The following is a 20,625-nucleotide window of genomic DNA, read 5'->3' as shown; positions in this document are numbered from 1 at the left end:
CGAAAGAGGAGGTTTTACACTTGAGACAAGTCAAACAGCGGACATGGATTTCACCTGCTGAGAGGTCGAAGAGAGAAACCACCTGAAAACAATCAGCTGGAGACGGCTGCAGTTAAAGGTTAGAAGAAGAAGAAGAAACCAGCAGTTTGGTGACTCAGCATGAGAGTGAATCCAAATATTTTAGTTTGATTAACTTTACACAGAGAAAACATGAATGACTTTGTTTGTCTAAAAGTCATTGTGAGAAATTACTGCAGATGATGATGATTCTCAGCAGCACTTTGTGCCATCTTGTGGACAAAACACAGAAAGACAGTTGTCTGTCAAAGCTTCAGTCGAAGCTTCTCCATCAAAACAGAAGAGCGATGAAGAGTTTTAAGAGGCAGATCTGTCGTTGGTGATGGGCTCCAGAAGTTATGGTCTGGACATAAAACACTGGGCTGACAGTGTAGAGTTCTGTTGAAGACTGAGCCGATCGTCCTCTTTTCACATTGATATTCACTCAAATATTGATTATAGCAGATTTAAGTAAGTGTGTGTGTCTAATTAAACACTATCTGCACAGAGTTCGTAACAACCGCACTAACACACACACACACACACACACACACACACACACACACACACACACGTTATTTGAAGTAACAGCTTTGATGAGGTTTGATGCTCTGTAACAAACTCATTCAGGAATTAAAGGGTCAGTTCACCAAACACGTTCTGACTCGATTCTAGTGCTGAACTATTTTTCTGAGCCTACGAACATGAAGTAATAACCAGTGTGGTCTAAAATCAACGTAGTGGAGTAAAAGTAGCAGAAAATGTAAATAGAGGTAAAACAGAAATCTGTAATTAAGTAGAAAACTAAATGTACTTTAGCTACTAGGACATGAGCTGTTAGACACACGTAATAAATCCAAACAGCATTTAGCAGAAAACTGGTACAAATCGTCAGAACCTGCTGAAAACGGAGTTTAAAACGAGGAGCTTGAATTACTCTATCTGGTTCGAAGGTTTGGATGAGTCGTAGATTTTATTATAAATAACATATGAAGGATGAAGGCAGGTCTGAGGTCTGTGCATCATCTACTGACTTCACACACAACAGAAGACAGAGTCCGTTTTAAAAGCATTTTAATGGCTTTTTGCACATATGTAACAGAGATGGGGAGAAGTCTACGGGTGCAGATCCAACAAGCAGTGACCCCTGGTCCACTTCACACTGACCGACCATCTCACCTACAAACCCCTACCTGCCCACCCCCATCGTGGCATTGTTGATTGTGCAATATGAAGAAATACCTTGTTACTATGGTTACAGCGACAGGAATGCACACTATATTTACCAAATCGCCAGAGAAGGTAGCAAATAGAAATAAACACAAAATAAAAAAAGGAACAATTTCAGAGCCAATCACCCAACAACACCAACCCCCCACCAGCTGTGGAGCCACACCCCCACCCACCCTCTATACTTCTGGGCTCATTCCTGCTGTTTTCATACTGAAGTTCATTAATGACAAAACTGAACAATTAGATAAAGCAGGATTTAAACGCAGAGTCTGGATTTGAGGCTAAACTCACTTTTCTGACGGTCATTAATGTGGAAACATGCTAGAAACATAGAATACGTCTGCTTCAGGGTAGAATGATGCATTTTCTCAGTTAAACAAAGACTCTCACAGGCTGAAATCCATCCAGTCGTTCAGACACATGGTCTCTGCACCAGCTGAGACGTTTTAAACGTCAACTGGATTTCAGGTTTGGATCCGAGAACGCGATTTAAAGAAGAAGAACAGTGTGAGGAGTCTGTTTCACATTAAAATGATGATGACAGCGCAGTGTTCTTCTAACTTTGTTCATTAAGGAACTTCCGCAGGTTTTCACTGTGAGATCATTGGTACGAAAAGTTCTGAAATCATAACGATGGAGTGCTGAAGCCAACAAGCAAGCGACCATTATTCTGCAACACCATACTCACTTCCAGGAAATGTGTTTTAGAACCAACTTAACAGCGATGCTTAAAGTTATTTTATTTTATAGTACATTTATGTCTCCATTCTTGTCGGACTAAATAAACCTTAGACATACAGTAGCTTAACCGTGGAACAGAAAATACATACTGGAGGAAACAAAAACAGGTTCCATATAACTAAGGGCAGAAGTAAAGGTTTCAAAGACGTCAAGAGTAGAAAAAGAACGTTCATGGATGATTTAAAGTTTGAGTTAACAAAATTCTTACTGGTCTTTTTTTATTCACCCATCGAGTTGAGCTGTGCCGAGCTCACGGCTCCTTCATTCACATCAGTGAAGTGTACATGTCGTTAGGTTTCCAGGTTAACAAAGTTATACTCGAATGAAGCTATTACGGTTGGTAAGTCTTATTAGGAGTAGTAGTAATAATAATAAGGTAAATGAACCCAGATTTATTTTTTAACAGTTTGTTATACACAAGTTATACATACAGTTCAGAGCACCACAGGGTAACGCTCTGAATTACAGCCACTCTGTTCTGTTGTCTTCCTGTGATGCTGCAGGAATTAGACAGCACCCAAATTAACCTAAGTCAATGCTGATTATTTACTTACTATTAGCGTGGTATAGTTGGTTAACTAATAGACACGTATTAGTATTCAGTGCACAAAATGCTGTTTCATTTCCTGAAGAATGCGCTCAGGGTGATGTTTAGTACTACAGGTGCGTTTTCTGCTCTTTACAACACAGTTTTGTACATTCATGTAGCTCAACTACAAACATGTGAGTGTGTAATTAGAGGTTTGCCCGGTGTGGTCTCAGTTTTCCCACTACAGAGGGATACACGTCATCTTGCAAAGACAAGGCCTCGCAAAAAACTGAGGCTGGACCCTGACAGGAACTACCTACAACTTCCCAAAGAACAGACGGCCGGGAGCGTGAACACACACCCAAACGCAGTAGTCGACGAAAGCCGGGACGATGAGAAAGCAGAGGAGAAAAAGAAAACGGCAGGAGACGGAAACACAAATTCTACTAATAGATTACTAAAGTGGAATATTCTGGTAACTCCTCTACATCGTTCAGCCGTAAACTCTGGTTTTAGTTTTGATGACAGCAGCTGCCTTAAGCGTTTGCAAACCCCCCCTTTATTTAGTTTCCTTCCATCAGATCTGTTTTTACTCGTTTCACCTGCTCCTTATCTTACAAAAACCGAACAGGATATACAGGTGGTGTGTTGTAGCTGTACTGGAGCTCTGAGCCAGACCGGACGGTTGATAGGCACAGAGTGGAGAGTTTTTGGCTCGGAGCTTGCATGCTGGAGTCACGCTTTGAGAGGAAGAGGAAGAAGAAGAGGAAGAGGAAGAAGAAGTAAGAGAAGAGAAGGCTGTTTGAGATTTCATTTGACTCAGCAGCTGCTAAAGCTGATGCTGTCCAGATCGTTCAATGAGCTAAAATGTTATTAAAAACATCATTATCCTTATTAAATGACACTTTTATCCTCTGATGTTATGACATTCAATTCAAATACACTGAGTCACATTTATTACACAACGACTTATTTAGTTTGAAGTGAGGACAGCATCAGTTGCTACGAGTTGACTCTAAATCAAAAATTTGGTCAACTGACACGGACATCTGACCAAAGATTGACTGGTGACGAGGAGCGACCTCAAACAGCACCGGAGTGGGGAGGAGAAAGAGGAGGGAAGAGGAGGATGAGGGAAGGAGGAGCGTCTATTTCTTCTTGCTGAACAGACTGAAGCGTTTCTCCTTGTCTTTCTCTCGTTTGCCAGGGCTCGACTCGGCTGCCGCCGTGGCCACGGAGGCCGGCAGCGTCTGAGCGCGTGCGCCGGGGGCAGGCGTGCTATGGCTGCTGGGCGTGACCTCCGTCTTGTCGCCCGATATGGCCGCTGTGATGGCCGAGATCCACGTGTTCATCTCCTCCTGGAGGACGGAGAGAAGCAGAGAGGGAGGAGGTGAACAGCTGGTGGTAACAGTTTCTTACTGACGGGTTATTTCAGGATATTACAGCTGTCAATCAGAGCTGTTCACTGAGCTGCCTCCACATGTGGCTGACCACAAATACAGTAAGATGATTATTTAAGTAGAAGTTTCTATGATATTGTGAAAGAGAAATAATGTAAGGTGACTGGATTTTTTGAAACTTACATCATCTTTGGCTTGGAAGAGATACTCATTCCCGTCAGTAATCCTGAGGAACGCAGAGGATGCAACAAATCATCATCAGAGAATATCGACAGGACTCATAATCACCCGCGATGACAATTATATTTAACCTTCAAGCTTTTTTATTTTCAACAACAATAAGTCAGCAGTGTGCACTACAACACTCACTTGAGCTTGAAGACGTGTTTCTTCTTCTTGTAGTCCAACGCCACCTCACAGACAGCGTCCTTCAGGCTGATGGGAATCTCGCTGTGGTAGGGAATTCCCTGACTGGCGCTCTTCTGATCCTTATAGAAACCCATCTCCTGCTGATTGATCACACAGTACACATTGTGCCACGACCTGCAGGGACATAACAAGATTAATAAGTTTGCAAAAGCCTTTGTTTGAACGTTATAGAAGTAAAGAATAAAGACAATCACCATGGAACCAGACTTCTGAAATGACACAACATTAACCAACAGATTCCTACCTGCTTGAAGCCTTCTTGTTGTGACCCTCCCACTCGTGTTTGCGGTGCAGGATGCCCTCCAGCTGGGATTTGGGAGCATCCTGCTGGGTTTTGAGCGGCAGGGTTGCTGCCTGGCTGGCCTTGCCCTTGCGAGATGCCCCAGGAGATCCTGCAGGGCTGGGCTCCGACACCCCGTTCACCACCTCAACCCCTTCAACGTTATCCTGGTAAAAAGACGAGAGACGACAGTCAGAGGACAACTCTTCTGTTTACTGAAGCTGTAAATCAGAGTTATTAGAGCTCCAGTATGCAGAGCAGAGCAGAGCAGGATTACAGGCTGTGTAGACACCTCTACTCTCTTCATTTAGCCGAACCTGAAACCTAAATGAGACCACGCTCATTAATCAAGGTTTGTGCTTTTAAAACTAGAAGATATAAAACCAATGTTCTGTTCTGACAACTGCAAAACTTCTCTGAAAGAAATAATAAAAGAAGTGATATAATCTATGATTAAGAATAAAACCAAGCAAAACTCAGCAGCATGCAAACAAATGAACTTATACTTACTTCAACAAACTAAACTAAGAACCAAAAGAGACCAAGTCAGAACTGCTGAAACCACCACATTTCTAAAATGTAGCTGTAAAGGTAAAAACGTACTTTACTGCCTGAGCGCCTGAAACCCAACTACACGGTATGACGCTGAATGAAATCCCAACTCTAATATGTGAAAGTCAATTTAAAAGTTCTGTTCTGTTCTGTTTTGTCTTGCTTGAGTCTCTAAATCACTGATTTTAGCTACAACAGCCTTTTTAATGCATTTAAGGCTTTTATTAGCATTTTAATTGTGTGAGCTCAGCTGGATTCTAGTACTGATTAAAAACACCTGCACTGTGTATTAACAGCACAAATAGCCAAAATGGTCTGATGCATGCACTGATTACCGTTATTTTAGGACATGCACAATAAATCACAACACCACTTCATCACATACAAGATGGTGGACAACATGAAGAAAACAGGAAGAGGGAGAAGCTAGCAGGTGAAAAGAAGGTGAAGAACAAAAGCACAAGATAAATCTCAAACAATTATCCACAAAATTGCTTGGAAATCATTACTGGACATTATTATTGGTGAGGGGAGAATGCAGGTGGCCTAGTATCAAAACAGATTTATTTTTCCACACCACACCCACTCCAACCGGATGCTTATTACCCCGTTACTGAGCTCTTCGTGGGCTGGACGAATGGTGGACACTCTTTTTGAGAACAGTTCAGGGGCTGGACCAATCCTGGGAGCTTTAACAGAAGGACTGCAAGACCTGCACCGATCCTGGGAGCTTTTAGTGTGGCGAGGGCTAGACCAAGGAGCTTTTACTTAAAGCTTAATAAAGACTTGTGAAAACTTGCCCTGACAGCTGAAAATGCGTTTGTTGCAGCTTGGTGGTGGTTGAACCCTGATATAAAACTCAAGACCACAATTATTGAGATACTTCATAGACTGTAGACACCCAAACTGTCCTTTTATCTCTTTATGTTTTTCCCCTTTTTCTTCTGCAGTATGTTTTAATATGCTGATGACACCATGGTTTACATTAGAGAATAAATGTTATCTATGGACATACGGTCTAAATGCCCACAAATCAGATCAGAACAGTTGTAAATAAACCTATGTAGATTTAAAACCAGACTTTGCAGAGTCTGTCCAGCTTTACACTGAATTTAGAACCACAGTTTAATACATACACAAGAACTTTTATAACATGAAAAACCTGCACTCTTATTCTCATAACAGCTGCAATTACTTTAGTTCTGTGCATAATTATTTGAACTTTCCTTTCATTTGTTGATGTCGATCCACACCGCTGAAGCCAGCCTACCATTTCAATTAATACAAATGTAATTGTTTTAAAAAAGCCCCAGGATGAAAACTGGTGAAGAACATGGGATGAAGGAGCATAATATGAAAGAAAACTCAACTGAAATGCTGATGATGACTGCATACACAACAAAACATTAGCACTACCTCTGTATATGAAGAGAAGTCATGTGAAACACATGGACAGACAAACCAGAACACGTCGCAGTGCACTGACTGATTCTGACAGGGTTTATTGGGGAATGTGTGTTAGTTCGGGAATGGACGGACATGCAACAGAAAACATGAGGAAAACTGAAGAAATGACAACAATGAACCATGAAAACAACAATAATCCAAACAATGCTGCAGGGACAGAACTGAATAAATATAATGAAAGGTCAGGGATGGAAAACTGGGGGAGGAGCAGATACAGATGTGCACACACACAGTGCGACATGTTTTAATGTTTGAAGAAATAGTTTTACATGAAGCTATGGTAAATTCATGTACATGTCGTTATTATCTAGAATAGTTATGTGTAGAGACAGTACGGAAACAATCTTTCTTTCTTTGGAATGAGCTTCTAAAAATACAAATTGTGAGAAGTCACAATATTAATGACAACATATCAAAAATATATATTTAATTGTGCATTAATCATTTTTGTTTGGTTTGTTTTTATTAAATTATAGTTAACTACATCAAAAGTGCAGAGACGGGGCAAATCTGAAGATAAATGTTGTCAAATTAAGCCCATTTTTACAGTCATATAAGAACAATAATGTTATGATTATTTCGATTTAAGAACCTTTTCATAGTATCCCCACATTGTCAACAATACTGAGTTAATTTTGTCATACTTTTTAAATAGATTTTCACAGCAAACGTGTAAATGACCTGTTTTCCAAGAATAAATGTACTATTATCTGAATTGTACTTTACATTTTACATGGACTGTTGTCAGGATGTCACATGTGATGGAAAACATGGTGCTGTTGCTGGTACACATACTGCGCTCTGTGAGGAGCTATATTAAGATGGTGATTATGAACTGTGGGATGTAGATGTATCTGGTACAGGTAGATATACTATTTCTACAATTAATTACAGTGTTAACGTTTTAAAATTACAGTGCAGTAGTAAATAAATGATATGAATAATGGAACAATAGGAAATCAGAACATTAGTTATTGGGTTAATGTGTAGAGTTGTTGCCGATGGGAAGAGTTAACGATTAAACTATAACTTTAAGAGCTTTAAGTATTTTATTTTAAGACAGTAAGAGTAAGACATGACTCATCTAAATCTGAATCTGTTTGAAAAGATGTAGTGTTTTAACATTTCTGTGTCTTCTTACTGTATTTGTAGTTCTTTTCATAATATGCTGATGACACCAGGGTTTACATTAGAGAATAAATCTAATAAAACATCATAAGTGCCTAGAAAACATGGGTGTGGATTCAAAACCTCACTTTGGATGTTAAGCTGTCTGCTGAGGAATATATTTAATGGATGTCTTCTCAGGAGTTCATATTCCACAGTGTGAGTTTATAAATGATGACGTAAACTAGCAGAAACATTAATAGTTGAGGGGAGAGGACAACAGGAGTGTCGAGCTGAGAGAGAGGAAAGGAAGGAGGAGGGAAAGAAAAACGAGGGGAGGAATGGATGAAAACACAGGTGTGGATGGTTTTGTGTGTATTTACAGTTTATGTGTGTTTTGTGGTCCCACACTAAACTATTCAAACAGTCAAACACCAAATGAGGGTTTAGATTTTTTCATTCATGTTCCCTCCACTACTGTGTTTGGTCAGTTTAGGTTAAAGAGCACCATTTTACAAGTTCTTCAAGTTGTTCTTTTGTGTAATGGCTACTTTAATTTAATTGACCAAGTACAGTACAAAAAGGAATGTCACACATTTAGGAAAAACTAACAAGAACTTCCTTGAGGTTTCCTGTTTATGGACAATTTCGATTATTTAGACTCCTCACAGTTCTTTCTGTAGGGTTGTGGTTCTTTCTGTTCTGCTTCTTCTTACTAAACCTAATTGGTACTGAAAAGGAAGGTGGACACAGAGGCCACTTTGGAAGCTAAACGTATTACACTTATAAAATAAGGGTTAATCGGTGAGAAGAAGGAGCAAACAGTAAATGCTGCAGATGTGCTAAATTCAGGAATATTAATGAGTAGATGAGAAGGAGGGATACAACACAGCTGGTAAAGAGTCACTGATATTTCTGTATAAGGGTTTATATTAAGCGTGTTGTGTGTTTTTTGAGATGTTCCTTGTGTGTTTTGGAGTGTGTGGTTATATTTAGCGTGAATGTGTGTCTTTTGTCAGGGTGTGGTGGTGGTCCTGCGGCTCTGCAGGGTGCTGCTGTATTTCTGGTAGGCTGGAGAACGGTAACTAACCCTGGGCGACTCCTGATCAGATGGCAGACCGTTCTGAGACACTGGCTCACCCGCTCTGCAAACACACCAAGTTTAGAAGGAGTTAGACACTGGAATAAGAGTGAGCCAACATTACACACTCAATACACAAACACACTCACTTCTGCTGTGCTGCAGCATCTGCTGGCTGAGCCTCCGTGGATGGGGGTTGTCTCTTTCTTTCTTCCTCCTCTTGCCTTCTTCTCACTTCCAGTAACTCCATCTAGACACACAAACACTCTGTCAGCATCTTTACACTTTACCTCATCTCCAGTGTGTGAATGTCCTTGAGTGTCTCACCGTGGTCAACCTTTCCAGCGCAGAGAAACGTTCCTCCCAAGTGGCGGCTGACTTCTCAAAGGCCTCGTGGCGTTTGATGAGTTTCTCCACCTCGTCCACGCTCTGGCCGATCTCCCTGCTGGACAGGTAGGGCTCCTGCCCCAGCAACCACGCCTCGGCCACACCTGCATCCCTGGAGAACTGGTGCACCTCCAGAACTGAACAAACACAAATCTCCACATTAGACCCTGTGAATTCAGCTGATTCAGTTCTCAGATGATTTGCCCTGATTAAATAATACACTGAGAATACACAGTCGTACCCAGTCTAAGCCACTCCCATCTGTCCTCCCACTTATCAATCATGTCTTTCCTCTTGTCCGTCAACTGTAACAACCTTTCTTTATCTGCAGGAGAGAAAATATTTTTAAAAAGGTTAAAATGTTTTTCTAAATGGCAGTAAGAGCTAATTCTCACTGTACAAAACAAACTCAATGATAAAAACAGGAAACTGTTAAAATCTATAAAACAAAAAGTGAAGAAGATAAAACAAAGCTGCATTTGACTGGAACTAACATTTGTGATATGGATGACAAATTCAGTTTTTTAAAATCAGTATAATCATATATTGACATGTCTCCATGAGTTTAATTCTGATGTGATGTGAGGATTTGTAGCTCTGAAATAGTAAAATCCACTAAGTGTATTCAGTAGACTTAATTAATTAAAAATTTTAAATTAAAATTAAATAACTAGAATTAATCTAGTTTAAAACACTTCAGAGTCTGATAAAGTGTTGTGCTCTACACGAAGGCGTCTCCACCTCCTCTGAAGCGTAGTGCTTCCTGGCCAGCAGGGCCTTGCCCAGCTCGATGCAGGCCGTGAAGCTGTCGTTGCGGGCGTCGATCTCCGCCTTGATGCCCTGGTGGTTGTTCATCAGCAGCTCCACTGACGACACGTCTCTGAAAACAAACAAAAACACACAAAAAAAGGTTAAAGAAGAAGAAATACTCACGTGATGTATGAAACAATACAGTTAATACTAGAAATTGGTTCATAAATGAGCATAAAACACATTTTTACAGATGATTACAGATGTTTTCATGTACATACTGGGACTGTAAGGTGACGTCCTAAAACGTCCTTACCTGGGCTTCTCCTGGGCCTCGATCAGACGGATGACATCCTCCATCCACAGCATCAGGTCGCGCACCATGCTGAAGAAGCGGAACTTGTCCCCGGTGTCCACCAGCTTCATTCTGCGACCCTCCACGGCCTCCAGCAGGTTCTTCCAGGCCTCCAGGACCTGAGGAGGATGAGACGACACACAGCAGGATTCAGACCAAAGAGACGGGGGCCGGGCACTAGTAAGTGGTTTAACCTGATTCACTTAAATAAGAGCTCCGTGATACAGAACGCGCAGTATTATTACTGATCGTAGAGTCTACGGAGAGCAGGCTTCATCCTGTTGGAACATCTGAGAATTATTTTATTATAATCTGCAGGTTTGTAGCTGTTGTTGTTCTCAGTGGAGGTTTGTACAGGTCCAGGTCCAGAGACAGGATCATAGCGAACAACAAACACTGACACGTGCAGACTGCAGAAGCACCCAGCGAGTGGGGGGGGGGTCACAGCTGAAGTCACTGGTACCATTTGAGCTCTCAGTGTAACGTCACTGGCTGCAACACTGGATTGTTTCAGTGGATGCTGTTTCCTTGTTGACTCAGGTGTTTCCACAAACTGCTCCCACCAGGTGTATGCTTCCATTCACTTATTACACCTGTATACGAGCTTTAAACGAGTTTCACCATCAGCTTTTTCACATTTACATCACATCTTATTTTTTTATCTTATCAAGATAAAAAACATCTTGTAGTATTTGTCTTCATATTTCTGCGTCGTATCACCAACACTACGAGTTCTGCTGAACTCTGCTAACTGAGCTAGTTTCTGTTCCAGCGTCTTCAACAACAACTATTAAAACTACTAGTAAGTAGATTTTAGTGTCAGGAGTTATTGTAAATATCCAGTAGTCATATTAAGTTGATGTTAGCTTGTACTACAGGGGCTAAGTGAGCTAGTGAGTGTCCCTGCTAACAGTTGTGAACACTGTGAATGGTTTTTGTATTTCTAACATCACTCATACTTTCTTCTGTGTATTTTAAACACAAAGCTAATGTTTGTGTCAGGTCTGGTTGACTGCATTTAAAAAAGAATTTCCTCTACGCTGCAGTACTGGATGGGAACATGGCTGCAGAGGACTGAAAGCAGTGATACTTTGCCAGCTAACAAGCAACTACACTGAAGCAAATGCGAACAAAAACATTCATCTGCACCCTGTGAAGCCATGAGATCTCACAAATGCATCTTCAATGTTTTTGAGCACAGCTAGACCTCAGCTTCCAGCTTCACTAGACCTGAACTGCATTTGCAAACTACTGGTAGCATTTGCTTTCACCTCCTGAGAAGACCGGGTGGGTGGACATTCTGGTTAGTTATTAATCGGAAACATTACATTTGTGTTGAGTTTGTGTGCTATGCAGATGTCCACCCACGCAGTAATCTCAGAATGATGAAAATAAATCCCACAAGTATTTGCAAATCCCAGGTCTGTGAATAACATTAGGCCACAACTAAACTGCATGAATATGACTAAAATGTCAGAAAAATCATCCACATTTTAGTCTTAGGGTTGAAAGAAAGTCTAAAACTGCAGCCAAAATGAACACTGATGCAAAGCCAATGTTTTTGGTAAACGGAGTCTCACCTCTCCCTTTCTCTTCTGGGTGGACGGAGGAGATAAGCAGGAAAACGGACATACAGGGAATGGTCAAAACACAACGCCACGAGATACACTCAGTGCTTATTAACATCAGCAGTTGTCTATGGCTGTCAGGAGACAGGAAGATGTGGCATGTCATCATCGTACTGAGGTCAAATCCAGTAATACTGTACATAATATCTAGCGGCACTTTAAAGTTTGTGAACGTGCATGAATGTGATCAGTTTGTCCTAAAACTACACAAAGGGAACCCAGTTAAACAAATCAGACAAAACACTTGTTCTTTCATTAAGACATTAAGGACTTAACAACTCCACAGAGTTTTAATACCTGGGACTCCACACTCGCCTCTCAACAACTTCAAAACTCTTAAACCTTTAACATGAAACAATCGGACCAGTAAACAAATCGTCGACCGACTTGAGGTTAATTCAGACAGAATGTGAACTCCATTCCCATTTGTGCAAACTATAAATTCACTAACATGTTTTCAACTAGACATAAATCTGTGTCTGCTTGTGCAAACTCTTAAAACTTTTGTAATTCAACTTGCTGAACAATCAGTTTGTTCTCTAACATAAGAGGTCTCTACTTTAAAAATCAAGTGTAACATCATATGGAGCTGATAAATAATTTCTAAGATATTAACCTGTGTAGATCCTGAAAATGTGGACTAGCGAGTTCCCAGTGAGGATCAACACTAATGTGCAGATCATTGTCATGGTGCTTACAGTTTTTTGACCATGCCCTGTATGATTTTATTGTGTTCAAATCTGCAGCTACATTCACTTTTGAATGAGATAAACAGTAATAAACCTCAGTGACAGTGAATATATACAGTAAACCAGTGTTTGTGTGGCCAAGTATCTCATGTTAGTCTTTACAGACATCGGCTTTATTATCTCTGACTCCATTTCACCCCTAACCGACCACCTGAAAACTACGGTATAGGGATTTTACTTCAAACAACCTTCGAGCCGAAGAGGAAAAATGCAGTTAGTGCAGCAGCAGTGCAGCATGCATGAGACAAAGGGGCCTTTTACAGAGACTTCATTAACATCAACGCTAGGTCCAATTCATTTTAAATCCAATCAGTGTTTTCATGAACACTATAAACCAGTGCAGTTCTTAACATCACTCCGATTTACTGATTGCGATTAAACTGAATGGAGCCCAGTTCTGATGTGGTTTATGTTTCACTGCTGTCTGATACTGAAGCTCACCTCTCCTTCTCTCTTCTGAATGTCGTCAGCTTTATCTCCAGCGTAAGCCGACTGCAGACGAACAGCGTCCTCCTGCAGCTGCCGCACCTGGAAGTAGAGCAGGAGAAGCAGGTTCAGGTTGATTTAAAACATTAGGACCAGTCACAGGTGAAACCAGGTCAAATGATGAAGAGTGGACACAAATGAAAAATGCTGGTCACTTCTCTAGTTTATTTTATTTAGAAAAACTGAAGGCAGGTGCATTCATTTTAGTGATGTGTTGGCTCAAAACAACAACAGCTACACACTCTTTAAAAGTTTCTGTTTCATAAGAAACTGTATTTTTTTGGCAAGCAACACATGAAATGTCATGTGAGGAAGTTGATGTGACTGAAAACCAACAGTTCCCAGATCTAAATGCTGGGCCTGTACCTGTGTTCCCAGAGCCTGAATATCATGTTCGAAGGTGGTGTGCATCCTCTGCAGGGTCTCCACTGTGTTCTGGTCCCGGCCCAGTTCCTCCGGCAGCTTCTTGTGTTTGTCCAGGATGCGGTTGAGGATCTCCTTGGCGTCGTGGTAGAACTTGTGGAGCTCAAAGGAAGCGGCGAGGATCTGCGTTCGGGTGTCGATGAGTTCCAGCAGGTCGGCCCAGGCTTCGTTCAGGCCGTCCTTCCACTCTGCGATGGTGGCGGCGTCGCTATGGCTGGAGTTGATCAGCTCGTCCGCCATGCGGTTGACTGAATCCACGCGCTCCTGTCCGATGTTCCCGGTGTCACGAGCAAATTCTCTGAAGCGCTCCTGCAGCATCTAATGATAATTAAAGAGAAATAAAAATGTACCAGTAAACATCTTCCAGAGTTCCTAAATGTGACCTGATTATGATGAGTTATGACTTGTACATACAGTGACATGCTCGTAGTCCTGTCCCAGCTCATGGGATCCAGCCACCACCTCCCTCTCAGCGATCCACTGCTCCAGGTCGTCCACCTCCCGGTTCAGCTGGAAGAGACGGAATCGCTCGTCCAGCTTCCCTCTGCGCTCCTCTGCCAAATCCTTCAGCCCGGCGTACAGCTTATCCACCTGAGACTGACGCATCCCGATACGCTCGCTGCAGAAAGAAGATTCTTCACTTCTTATTCTTTTTTACCATTTTTACCTGTTGTTTATCTATCTCTCTATTGCTCTGCGTCCTATGTTCAGATTTTTCTTCACCTTCTCTGTTCCACGCTTCACTTCCTTTCATTCATCCACAGTATATCTTAGAGATCTCTCCCTCTTTCCTTTATCGTTGCTTCTTCCCCCCTCTCTCTCCCTTTCCTCCTTTTCCATTGACAGGAGCATAATGTTTCACCTGCAGCCCCTGACCTTTGTCTTGTGAGCCCCTCTCACCTGTCGGGGTGTCCGGCAGCCACCAGACCACGGCTGGTGCTAGACAGCTGGTGGACGGTGTCGGCATAATCCTCCACTGCCTGCTCCAGGATTTGATGCTTCTTCAGCATGGCCACCGAACTCTGCTCGTCCTGAGTGAGACACACAGATTCTATTAATGAGAACGTTCGGTGATACAGAGAAATCAAAAGTAAAAGCAAAGGGAGAAAAATAGTGCGTTGAAGTGAGACAGAGACTGAAACAACAGGCGACTGAGTTGAGAGACAAACAGAAACAGAAAAATAAGACAAACAGACAAAGAACAAACCAAATCATCGATCTCCTGTGTTCAGAAATGAATGTATTTAATCAAATATACTGTACTGACCCGCAGAGATGCAGCAGAAACAGTTCTGACAGCTTGAACTAAAACTAATAGGAACAAACTGAGGAACTGGCAGGTGAAGTAAAACCAACACGAAGAGGAATCGATCAACCTGCTCCTCATGCGTATGATAAATAATGCAGTTCAACCCCTAAAACACAGCTTTCTTCTTTTGTTCCCCTTTTATTATTCTTATTTGTTCCTAAATACTAATAATTTATGCAGTATCACATATTTAATGTGTATCATCTTGTTTTAACTAATAAGCTATAACCACTGTAACAGGTGCGACACACATTTATAACATTCATGTTCCCAAGATGATGATTTGTAGTTTGATGATGGTGAAATACAGACAGACAAGTATTTCATGCAGTAACTGATCCCTCGTTACCTTGGCCTTCTCCTCTGACATCATGTAGAGCTCCTGTTCGCTCATCCAGGCCTCAGCTTCAGCGGCGTCAAAGTAGTACTGCTGGGCCTCGTGGGCCTCGCTCAGACGGGAGTGACGCTTCTCCGTCTCCTTCCTGATCTGGTCCCACAGGGACTGGAGCTCGGAGAGCCGCTGGCGAATGAGCTCGGCCGTCGGGCTGTCCTCCCTCAGGATGTGTTGGCTGCGCTCAAAGATGTCGTCGAAGCGAGGCTGATGGCCCTGGATCTCCTTCTGTAAAGTCTGCAGGGGTCAAAGGTCACACAGAGGGTTTAGTGGGGAAGCTGCATCTCTTTCAATCGTTTTTATTTTCCCTGCTTCACACCTCCCTCTTCTTCCCCCTCAGCCTGTAGTACTGGTGAAAATGCAGTAATTAATACTGTCTGTGGCTACATGTGAAAGTCGGGAGATAAATAATTTAAGCATTAAACAGTTGGACACTGACGATGGAGGCAGAAGAAGTGCAGACGAATCTAATGTAATCAGCTGAAAATATATATTTTGCAATATTAAAATAATCCACATCTTCACAGAATTACAGTCATTTACTTTGATACAACAGGTGTATGTGTGTTTGCGTACCTGGTTTTTCTTGATGAGCAGCTGCACAGTCTGCAGGTTGTGTCCATGGTCGGTCGATGTGGCCAGAGGCATCCTCTCCTCAACCCAGAGCTGCACGAGCGCGCGCACACACACACACACACACGTTATTGTTATTAGTATAAGTTAGCCATCAGTTGAGTTACCATAAAACAGCACCACTTACTACTAACACTATCACATCTCTACTGTAAGTACCACTGTGACACTATTAGTTCTACTTCTAGTTACTGTAATCCCAGCACTTCTTGTGCTTCTGCTACAACACATCATTTCAGCACTTCCCCTACTAACACTTGTAATTTTGGTTCCTTGTCCAGGTTTTTTTTTCTGTCACAGTTCGAGTTTCAGTTTTACTCATTTCAATCACAACAGGCAGTAGTTCCTGTTCTCCATCCTTCCCCGTCCAGAAGATCGACTTACGATCTCGTCCTCCACGTCTCTGTTGAACTGGTGAATCTCGCGGGAGGCCATGAGGTTGTCTCGTCTCTTCTTCAGTGGGTCCTGAAGGGAGTGGAACTTCTTCTCCACGCTGATTCTTTGGCCGTCCACCTCCTCTGAGCCTTTCCCCTCCTGGCTGAGTGCCTGCGACTGGCCCTGCAGCTCCTCCACCTCCTTCTGACGCACCTCCACCTGGCTCTCCAGGATCTAACATAAAATAAATTTAAAGAAATAAACAAGGATATAAAGGCTGGAAATTCATGAGTATGTGTTGATCCAAAATCAAAAGTAATATGTCTGAAACAAATAAGGATAAGAAATATTTACCAGAACATGTTGGAAATTCTAAATAGATTTGATATTATATATATTTATATTACATTTTCAATAAATGATGAAACAAAAAAGAAAGAAAGAAAGAAAAATCAAAAAGCAGCTATTACAAAGGTCTGTCAGAGGCTTTGTCTCAAAGTGATGATCGTCTTCAGCAGCCAGACAGTGTAATAACAGTCTGATCCAGAGTCAGAGGACAAAACAAAAACACAGAGAGTCTGGAGAACAGAGGAAGAGGAGGAGGAGGAGGAGGAGGAGGAGGAGAGGCATCGTCTCTCTGCTCTCTCAGTTTAACAGATCAAACACTCTGTAATGACACACACAGGAAATTACAGCACATCCCATCTTAAAGGAGGAGATATGAATCAACGAGAGAATGGAGCTGCTCCGATCGACTGAAAATACCAACATCGTTCTTCAGATGTAGGAGACACACACTCGGACTCAGTGTTGGCTCATAACACATCAAATGACAGATTACATAACTGCTGTGTGAGGTGTGTGTGTGTGTGTGTGTGTGTGTGTGTGTGTGAGGTGTGTGTGTGTGTGTGTGTGTGTGTGTGTGTGTGTGTGTGTGTGTGTGTGTGTGTGAGAGGTGTGTGTGCGCTCCGCTGAGACTGAGGCTGAATTATGTAAAGACACTTTGACTACTGAGAAATGACTGAATTTAGTGCAGTGAATCACAATTATTAAAACGTTTTCTTTTCCCAGTTTCTTACACAGAGATTTCAAACTCTAGGACTACATTCAGACTGGAGCTCTCTGTCCACCTCAACATAACATTATTATATTTAGAAACAGTGACGTGTCTCTGTAAACTTCAATAATACCTCTGGATAACGGTTTGATTTTATTTGGAGCTGCAGGTGGAAGGAGGAACTTCCTGACAGACTGAATTCAGGGCAAAATGAAGTTCCTATTTTTGTTTGTCAGCTCCAGTCTGAACATTAGTGGAAGCAAAAACTGTGCAGTTTACAGTAAAAGACAGCTCAGCTGCACTGTCACAGAAAGAGCTGGTTGTAAAATAAAAAGCTCAACTACACTCCGCTCTTAAGAAGGTGGATTATCTTTGACGGACGAATCACTACAGTTAAAATGAAAATCCTACCACAGATAAACTAGCAAATATCAGCAAATCTGCCCTTCTCCCTTTATATAAAGACCTCAAAAAAAGCCGTCAGGTGTTAACCTAAGTTGAGAAAATGAGTTTGGAGATGTGGACCAGAGCTACTTCGACTGCTGAAAACCGCTCCAACGTTTTGATATTCGCTCCACACAAGAAGAATACCTAATGTGAGCCAGGTCTATACTGTACGACATATAGTCACTGAACGAATCCTCTCATAGAACAAATAACCATAGGGGAAATCAGAGCTACATATAAAAACAAGAAATCAGCTTTTAATAAAACCTGGAACCCTTTCTAAAATGACTTTGGTTTAAATGAAACGTCCGGGGCTGAAGTCACGCTCTCTATCTCACTCTCTCTACTGTGACATTCTTCTCTTCCAGCCCCCTGTTCTTTCCTCACTATGATTATTGTTGGTATAATCCCCCTCTTTCTTTTCTTTCTCCCCCTGGTTCCCCCCCATTCCCCTCTCAGTTTTTTATGGCCTTCTCACCCATTTTATTTATTAATGTAAATCTATATGGTTTTTTGTTTCTTCTTCTTCTCTCCTCCCTCTTTCCCTGTGGCATCAGAAACTCTGTGCATAAGAAGCTCAACAACATCCTCACACCCTGTTAGTTTATGTCCTTGTTAAAGCACGTTTCCTTCCTAGATGAGACCTGTAAGTCGCGTTCGAGCGGCTCCTCACCTGCTGCTTCTTGAGCAGGATGTTGACGGATGTGAGGTCTTTGCCATAGTCGTCTGACTGCAGCTGTCCCTCCAGGTTGACCATCCACTTGTCGAGGTCGGCGCAGCTCTGCGTGAACAGTTCAGCCTTGTTGGCGTCAAACAGACACTTGGCCTTCGTCTGGGTGGTCGACTCGAGGTCCTCCCACATCGTGGTCAGGGACCCCAGCTTCTCTTTGACCATGGCCTCTGTGTCTGGTTTCTCCGCCATGAGTGCCTGCCCGTCCTAAAACACAGGATTTACTGTGAGCGCTCAGCTCTGTTCAGCGAATCGAAGCATCTTTACTATTGGACAGAGTTTAAATGACATCATTTCCTGTTCTCCTCTCCTACCTTGTTGATCTTGTCCAGCCACTCCTTGTTGGACTGCAGTTCGGCCATGAAGGCCTGGTGTTTCAGCCACTTGCTGTGGAGGTTCCTGGCCTCGTCGTAGGTCATGTCCTGCGCCGTCAGCATCTTCTCGTTGATCCACAGAGACAGCTAGAGACCCACAAAACAACGTCAACTAACAGCCACAAACAGCTGTAACATCTGAAGCTCTACCTCTGAGCGTCTTTACCTCCTGACAGTCCTGCAGGAACTTCTGCAGGTCTCTGTTGTCCTTCAGCCTCATCAGCAGGTCGTTTGCTGCTGCTCGGTTCTTCTTGTGTCTGCACAGCAGCAATCAATACTTTTATTAGCTGGAAGTTTTCAATACTAAAAATAGTAATAATGAGACACAGCGAGCAGCTTTTTGAAAGAATAAATGGAAAATTCGACCTTTGACCCTCACCACTTAGGCCTGAAATTAACGGAATTAACTTCTAACAGCATATTTGTTACCTCTGGTCGATGGAGTCCACCTTCTCCTGGATGCGCTCGGTGTTGATGTTGCCATCGGTTACCAGGCGCCGGCCAGCGTCGACCACGCCGCCGATCTTCTCCTCGTTGGCGTCCATGGTGGTCATGAAGTCCTCCTGCTTCTTGATGGCGGCCTCAGCGCCCTCCAGAGTGGTGGGCATCTCAGTGTGAGCCAGGACGTATTCCTGGGAGACAAAGACGTGGAGGAGAGGTCACGGTCAGCTGTGTGTTCAGTTCAGCATCCTGTTCATCAGGGAACGACTCTTTTTCTCTGACAGCATGATGTGAAACATGTTCAAATAAACAACGTGTAAATAAAGTCTTTTCAAATCCTGCTGCTGTAATGACGGCCTGCTACCACTAGATGGCAGCCGCTGACCTTGCGATAGTGAAAGTGCAGGAATCCTGCAGGAAGTAAACTTCAGTAAATAACTATCCTACAAATGTGTTGTTCTGTCTAACCAACAGTTCAACTCAAAGAGATGAGAGATGGTGAGTTCTGGCCCAACACACACACAGCACTAGACTGGAAACACAAATCGGATTATTTCAGGAAGTTATTTTTCACTAACGGCACCTTTCAAGTTCACAGACGGTTGATTTAAAGCTTTGCAGTTGAGTGCAGGTGTGACGACACTGTGAGCTCACCTGGTTGTTCAGGAAGGCCTCAGCCTGCTTGGTGTCCCTGAGGAACAGCTGATAAGCGTGGGACTGAGACAGCAGGTTCTGACGGTTCTCCCACATCTTGTGCAGCTCGTTCCAGCCGGTGTCGAGCGCTTGCAGCCGCTGTCGTAGGAACATGTACTGTGCATCCGTCTGGCCCTGCGTCACCATCTCGCCCATGTCCCGCATCTTCTGGTAGTCCTCCTCATAGTTGCGGATCTCGTTCTTGATGCCCTCGTGCTGGGCCAGCAGCTTCTCGGCCTCAGCCAGCGTGTTGGGCATGTCCTCAGAGGCGATGACCGTCTGCGTCCGCGACAGCCAGGACTGAAAGTCGTCCAGGTCACGCAGGAACTGCTGCAGCTTGCTGGCCTCACCCAGTGACTCCTCGCGGTTCTTCAGGGTGTCCTGTAAATAGAGACAAATGTGTTGTAGGGTTTGTTTTGATCACGTTACCTCTCTGTGTTCAGAGACAACATGAAACGTGTGTTGGAACAACAGCAGTTTCAGTTGTGGTGACATCAAACTGCTCCCCAGTTTAGTATGAA

General features: G+C 42.8%; 1 protein-coding gene across 4 annotated transcripts in view; it reads right to left on the bottom strand.

Annotated features, from left to right (window-relative positions):
- Nucleotides 1–1,114: 1,114 nt before the first annotated feature.
- The window catches only part of LOC113159398 (spectrin beta chain, non-erythrocytic 1-like), an 87,158-nt gene continuing 67,647 nt past the window's right edge, over nucleotides 1,115–20,625 (bottom strand). For 2 of the 4 annotated variants that reach the window (XM_026356060.1, XM_026356059.1), the window contains 22 exons: nucleotides 20,066–20,485; nucleotides 19,400–19,602; nucleotides 19,137–19,227; nucleotides 18,911–19,057; nucleotides 18,540–18,803; nucleotides 16,372–16,596; nucleotides 15,931–16,020; nucleotides 15,313–15,591; nucleotides 14,555–14,685; nucleotides 14,069–14,273; nucleotides 13,598–13,972; nucleotides 13,187–13,273; nucleotides 10,330–10,487; nucleotides 9,989–10,143; nucleotides 9,505–9,588; nucleotides 9,204–9,400; nucleotides 9,026–9,126; nucleotides 8,886–8,940; nucleotides 4,634–4,836; nucleotides 4,330–4,503; nucleotides 4,144–4,186; nucleotides 1,115–3,918 (listed from right to left, as the gene is read on the bottom strand). In XM_026356060.1, the coding sequence (XP_026211845.1) occupies nucleotides 3,709–3,918; nucleotides 4,144–4,186; nucleotides 4,330–4,503; nucleotides 4,634–4,836; nucleotides 8,886–8,940; nucleotides 9,026–9,126; nucleotides 9,204–9,400; nucleotides 9,505–9,588; nucleotides 9,989–10,143; nucleotides 10,330–10,487; nucleotides 13,187–13,273; nucleotides 13,598–13,972; nucleotides 14,069–14,273; nucleotides 14,555–14,685; nucleotides 15,313–15,591; nucleotides 15,931–16,020; nucleotides 16,372–16,596; nucleotides 18,540–18,803; nucleotides 18,911–19,057; nucleotides 19,137–19,227; nucleotides 19,400–19,602; nucleotides 20,066–20,485 (3,897 nt within the window). In that variant the 3' untranslated portion in view covers nucleotides 1,115–3,708. Of the gene's footprint in view, nucleotides 3,919–4,143; nucleotides 4,187–4,329; nucleotides 4,504–4,633; nucleotides 4,837–8,885; nucleotides 8,941–9,025; nucleotides 9,127–9,203; nucleotides 9,401–9,504; nucleotides 9,589–9,988; nucleotides 10,144–10,329; nucleotides 10,488–13,186; nucleotides 13,274–13,597; nucleotides 13,973–14,068; nucleotides 14,274–14,554; nucleotides 14,686–15,312; nucleotides 15,592–15,930; nucleotides 16,021–16,371; nucleotides 16,597–18,539; nucleotides 18,804–18,910; nucleotides 19,058–19,136; nucleotides 19,228–19,399; nucleotides 19,603–20,065; nucleotides 20,486–20,625 lie in introns of those variants that run through there. The other 2 variants (XR_003298621.1, XR_003298620.1) reach the window with 1 other exon arrangement.

The sequence above is a fragment of the Anabas testudineus genome, chromosome 15 (genome assembly GCF_900324465.2).
Source record: "Anabas testudineus chromosome 15, fAnaTes1.2, whole genome shotgun sequence".
NCBI classification, from domain to species: domain Eukaryota; kingdom Metazoa; phylum Chordata; class Actinopteri; order Anabantiformes; family Anabantidae; genus Anabas; species Anabas testudineus.
Note: the sequence above shows the minus strand (reverse complement) of the source record. Positions and strands in the feature narration are given on the sequence as shown.